At 36.5% G+C, this 4,020-nt stretch overlaps 1 protein-coding gene across 1 annotated transcript in view; it reads left to right on the top strand.

Moving 5' to 3' along the window:
- Nucleotides 1–4,020, top strand: part of LOC140326489 (gap junction beta-2 protein-like) — a 13,047-nt gene extending 9,027 nt beyond the window's left edge. Inside the window, exon 2 of the mRNA XM_072405132.1 lies at nt 627–4,020. Coding sequence (XP_072261233.1) covers nt 645–1,400 — 756 coding nt within the window. The 5' untranslated portion in view covers nt 627–644 and the 3' untranslated portion in view covers nt 1,401–4,020. The remainder of the gene's footprint in view (nt 1–626) is intronic.

Raw genomic sequence — 4,020 nt, forward strand, 5'->3', positions numbered from 1 at the left:
AGTATGCAAAGCCTCCAAAATGTATTTCATTGAGTGTAGGTGAGTGTGAATAATGTATTTCACTCACACTAACACCATAGTGTATGATGGTGGAGGTTTTTCAGTATTCCTTTTCCACAGTCTTGTTAGGGACAAGCACCCCTCATGTCTCTAGATGATCCATAGCGCTGTGAAACCTGCCAGCAATAGGACATCCGAGGACAGATTGGGAATGTGTTTTGCAATAATAGAACAAATCTGTTTACACAGTGGACCATTGGTCAGTTTTAAATGACCTGGTCAGCACCATAAACCATGAAACTATACTTGTAAAGAAAGAGAGAAGGGAATATACTTTTCAGCAGCAGTTTTTCCTGGTCACTGCTCTTCCAGGTGTGTAAAATATCTGCTCACCTGGTATCACCTGCATTGCTGCCATATGAATAAGCTCGTCATATGCTTTGTAAATGCTTAATATAACCAATGCTGCTTTGTCCAGGGTTTTCCAAGTAAAGGTCAGGATCTTGTAACTGGTTGGGACTGAACCATTGTGTGTGTGATATGATAGTCCTTTCATTATCATTGTAACAATCTTTTATTTATGGAACTTGAATGCTCATTAGCTATTTTACCTTTGTCTTTTCCAGAAACGTTCATCAAACGGCATGGATTGGGGAACTCTTTACGAAGTGATTGGAGGTGTCAACAAACATTCTACAAGCATTGGCAAGATCTGGCTGTCTGTCCTGTTCATATTTCGTATTATGATTTTGGTGGTGGCTGCAGAAAGTGTCTGGGGTGACGAGCAGTCAGATTTCACCTGCAATACATTACAACCTGGGTGCAAAAATGTGTGCTATGACCACCACTTCCCAGTGTCTCACATCAGGCTCTGGTGTCTGCAGCTCATCTTCGTGGCTACACCAGCGCTGTTGGTTGCCATGCACGTGGCTTACTTGAGACATGGAGAAAAAAGACAAATACAGAAGAAGCTCCAGTCTTCCCAATCTGATAGCAAAGACATAGAGGAGTTAAAACAGCGTAAATTTCGCATCGTAGGTACACTCTGGTGGACCTACACCATCAGCATTCTGTTCAGGGTCCTCTTTGAGGCCACTTTCATGTATCTCTTCTACTTCCTCTACACCGGCTTCCATATGCAACGTCTTGTCAAGTGCGACAACTGGCCTTGCCCGAATGTGGTCGATTGCTTTATTTCAAGGCCTACCGAAAAGACTGTATTTACCATCTTCATGATCATTGTGTCTGGCATTTGCATGGTCCTAAACGTGGCAGAGCTGTGTTATCTCATCATTCAGGCATCTATGAGAAGAGCCAGAAAGAATGCCAGGAAACACCACAACCACATAAGTGGCAAAGAAGAGGAGCAAAATAAGCTGAATCAGCAAAAGGAACAATAATCAAGTGAATGATTCATTTACCTTTCAGCCATAATTACCATTTTCAAACGTAAGGAAGAAGGATTTGGTATATAAAATACAACAAAGTGTATTCTAGATTTATATACTTAGGAATGACAGAAATTCAACACAGAAATATCCTAAGATACCAATATAAGGCAAATGATATTTGCAAATTTGTTTGCAAAATCAACAGATTTGCTTTACTAATGAGTGGAATGCTGAACAATACAAAGTAGCATGTCTTTGACTATGATTTAATAGTGTTTTTTAATAATATATATTTTTGCTATTTATGTTACAAGAGATTTGTTATTGTATGTTAACAATGAAACCCAATTCTGACTGACTTTGTACAATTAATAATAACCCCACTTTTACTTACAGATCTATATATTGATTTATAATGATTTGACAGCACAGTCAGATTAGGGAATTCTTCCTAAAAGTATGTTGCCATTCTTGACTTCTCGTTTTGAAAATGATGGCTGCCTAGCTGTCAATCTGACCCTTGGTTCCTATACTGTGATTCACTTAACTGGAAGATGTATGCAGATAAAGACTTCTGATTTCCCTGGTAATTTGTAGGAGCTGAATGTTCATTTTTATTCTGTGACAATAATGGGACAGCATAACCTCCAGGCAACTACCATTTTCAGAAGGAGGTAGAAATAAAGGTATACGAATGGCAGCCCAGAGCCCACAACTTTATAAAACTTGTTAGCAATGGCAGCTCCCTTCTATCCTGAGGTTAACTTTTAGGCCTGCCATGTCTACACAGATGCTTTGTCTACAAAACTTATCAATGTGCCAGAACCCCGTGCAAGCAAAGAGGACACAGTAGGTATTTGCCTAACAAAGTTGATTCTGCCCCTATCCTGTCTTAGAATATGGAATTTTGAAGACTTTGAGACATGAGAATATGGTTGAAAAAATCGTACATAAATGACTATTTACAAAAAATACATTTATGTATTTTTCCCCATTTACATGATTCCCAAACTTTAGAAAGTACCATAAACACTGCCAAAGTGCTGTCAATGATCACTTTTCTCATACTATACCCTAAATATGTACCCCCAGCACAATGTCTTTGGAAATTACATCTGACGCCTTGCACATCTGCTCAGGTTTTCATTGGACATTGGAAACCAATCAGAATGTCAGCTATCACATAGCGATCACATGCAGGATGAAGGGCTACTTTAAAAAATGAACAGCATTCAGCCTGCAGATCACACTGCCACCTACAGTCTGCAGTGGAACCTGCACTGCCATCATTGTTTTTAACATCAGAATTGTTATTACAACCAAAAAAAAAGGCTTTAGTATTATAACATATAGAAATGCAAAACAGTCATAGGGCATATTTAAAAAGCAGTAAATGTGACAGTTACCAAATATTCACTACAAGTGAATTTTCCTTGATGTTTTTTAAATTAGTGACTATACACTTTTTATTATTGTTGTTATTATTAATAATAATAAACAGGGTTTATATAGTGCCAACATATTATGCAGCGATGTTCATGGTCATGAAAAAAAATGAAGAAACAAATCGTATTGCTGCAACTGTTTAAACCTCTGTCAGTGGTATGTAAAATGATATTATGAATGCACACCTTACCCACATTATATTTTACAGCATCAGTATATCAGAATACATTATTTTTTTTTTTTTTTAAGAATGAAAAATTAATGACTGTCTATGACAATAATCAAAACACACATTAGTCATCATCACCCCAAGATGGGTCTGTAGCGGTGTCTGCAGAGGGTGCAGTGTACCAATTTTCCATTTTGGCACTCATATCATGTATAATATTCTTAAGATTGGTGGATTTAGAATACTTTAACTGTTTGAATTTCATACATTTTTTTCTATGTGTTGAGGTTGGGAATATTTGTTTAACGCAAACACTGCCAATTAATGAAAAAGAAAGACTGAAAAATTCAGTGTTAATTGTCAAATTGTATTTTCTGTATAATCTTTACAAACCATCAATTAGTCTGAGTGTTCTTGTGTCTTTTAAATGTCTTGCACTAATATCACATTGCCAGAATGAAGAGGATTAGAAAATTCTAACCTGAAACTACATTTAAAACAAGTACCAGCAGACATGAACTAATCATACTGCCTTCCAAATGTTTGCTGCTATCGAGGAAACTGGCTGTGAAGGAGATAATTCTTCTTCATCAAAGACTGTATGTGAAACTTTGCATCCAAAGTGTGAAGTGTCTTTATTTTTATTTCATTTTGTAAAAAAAAACAAAAAAACGGGGAGAAGAAAGCTATGGAATATGCTTCTTTTGCAATTGTGGGCTGGAAAGACTATGGATTTGGCTGCGGGATGCGGATGCTTTGAATTGGCCTGCACAGTTTAAATATTTTTTTTTCTGTAAGGATTTTAAAACAAAAAAAGACTGAACTACGGTGCCCAAAGTGGACTTTTATATCTCTTCTTTCAAGGTGCTTCTGGATTGTCAATCAGTTAGAAAATGGGATTAGCTGTATTTTCAGCAATAGGTCACTAGATGGAGCACTGTAAATACAAATGTCATGAAATAAAACTACATTTTTTGTATGTTTTAGTTTTAATAAATAATTTTATTAATTTTA

This window comes from Pyxicephalus adspersus, chromosome 1 (genome assembly GCF_032062135.1).
Source record: "Pyxicephalus adspersus chromosome 1, UCB_Pads_2.0, whole genome shotgun sequence".
Taxonomy (NCBI): Eukaryota; Metazoa; Chordata; class Amphibia; order Anura; family Pyxicephalidae; genus Pyxicephalus; species Pyxicephalus adspersus.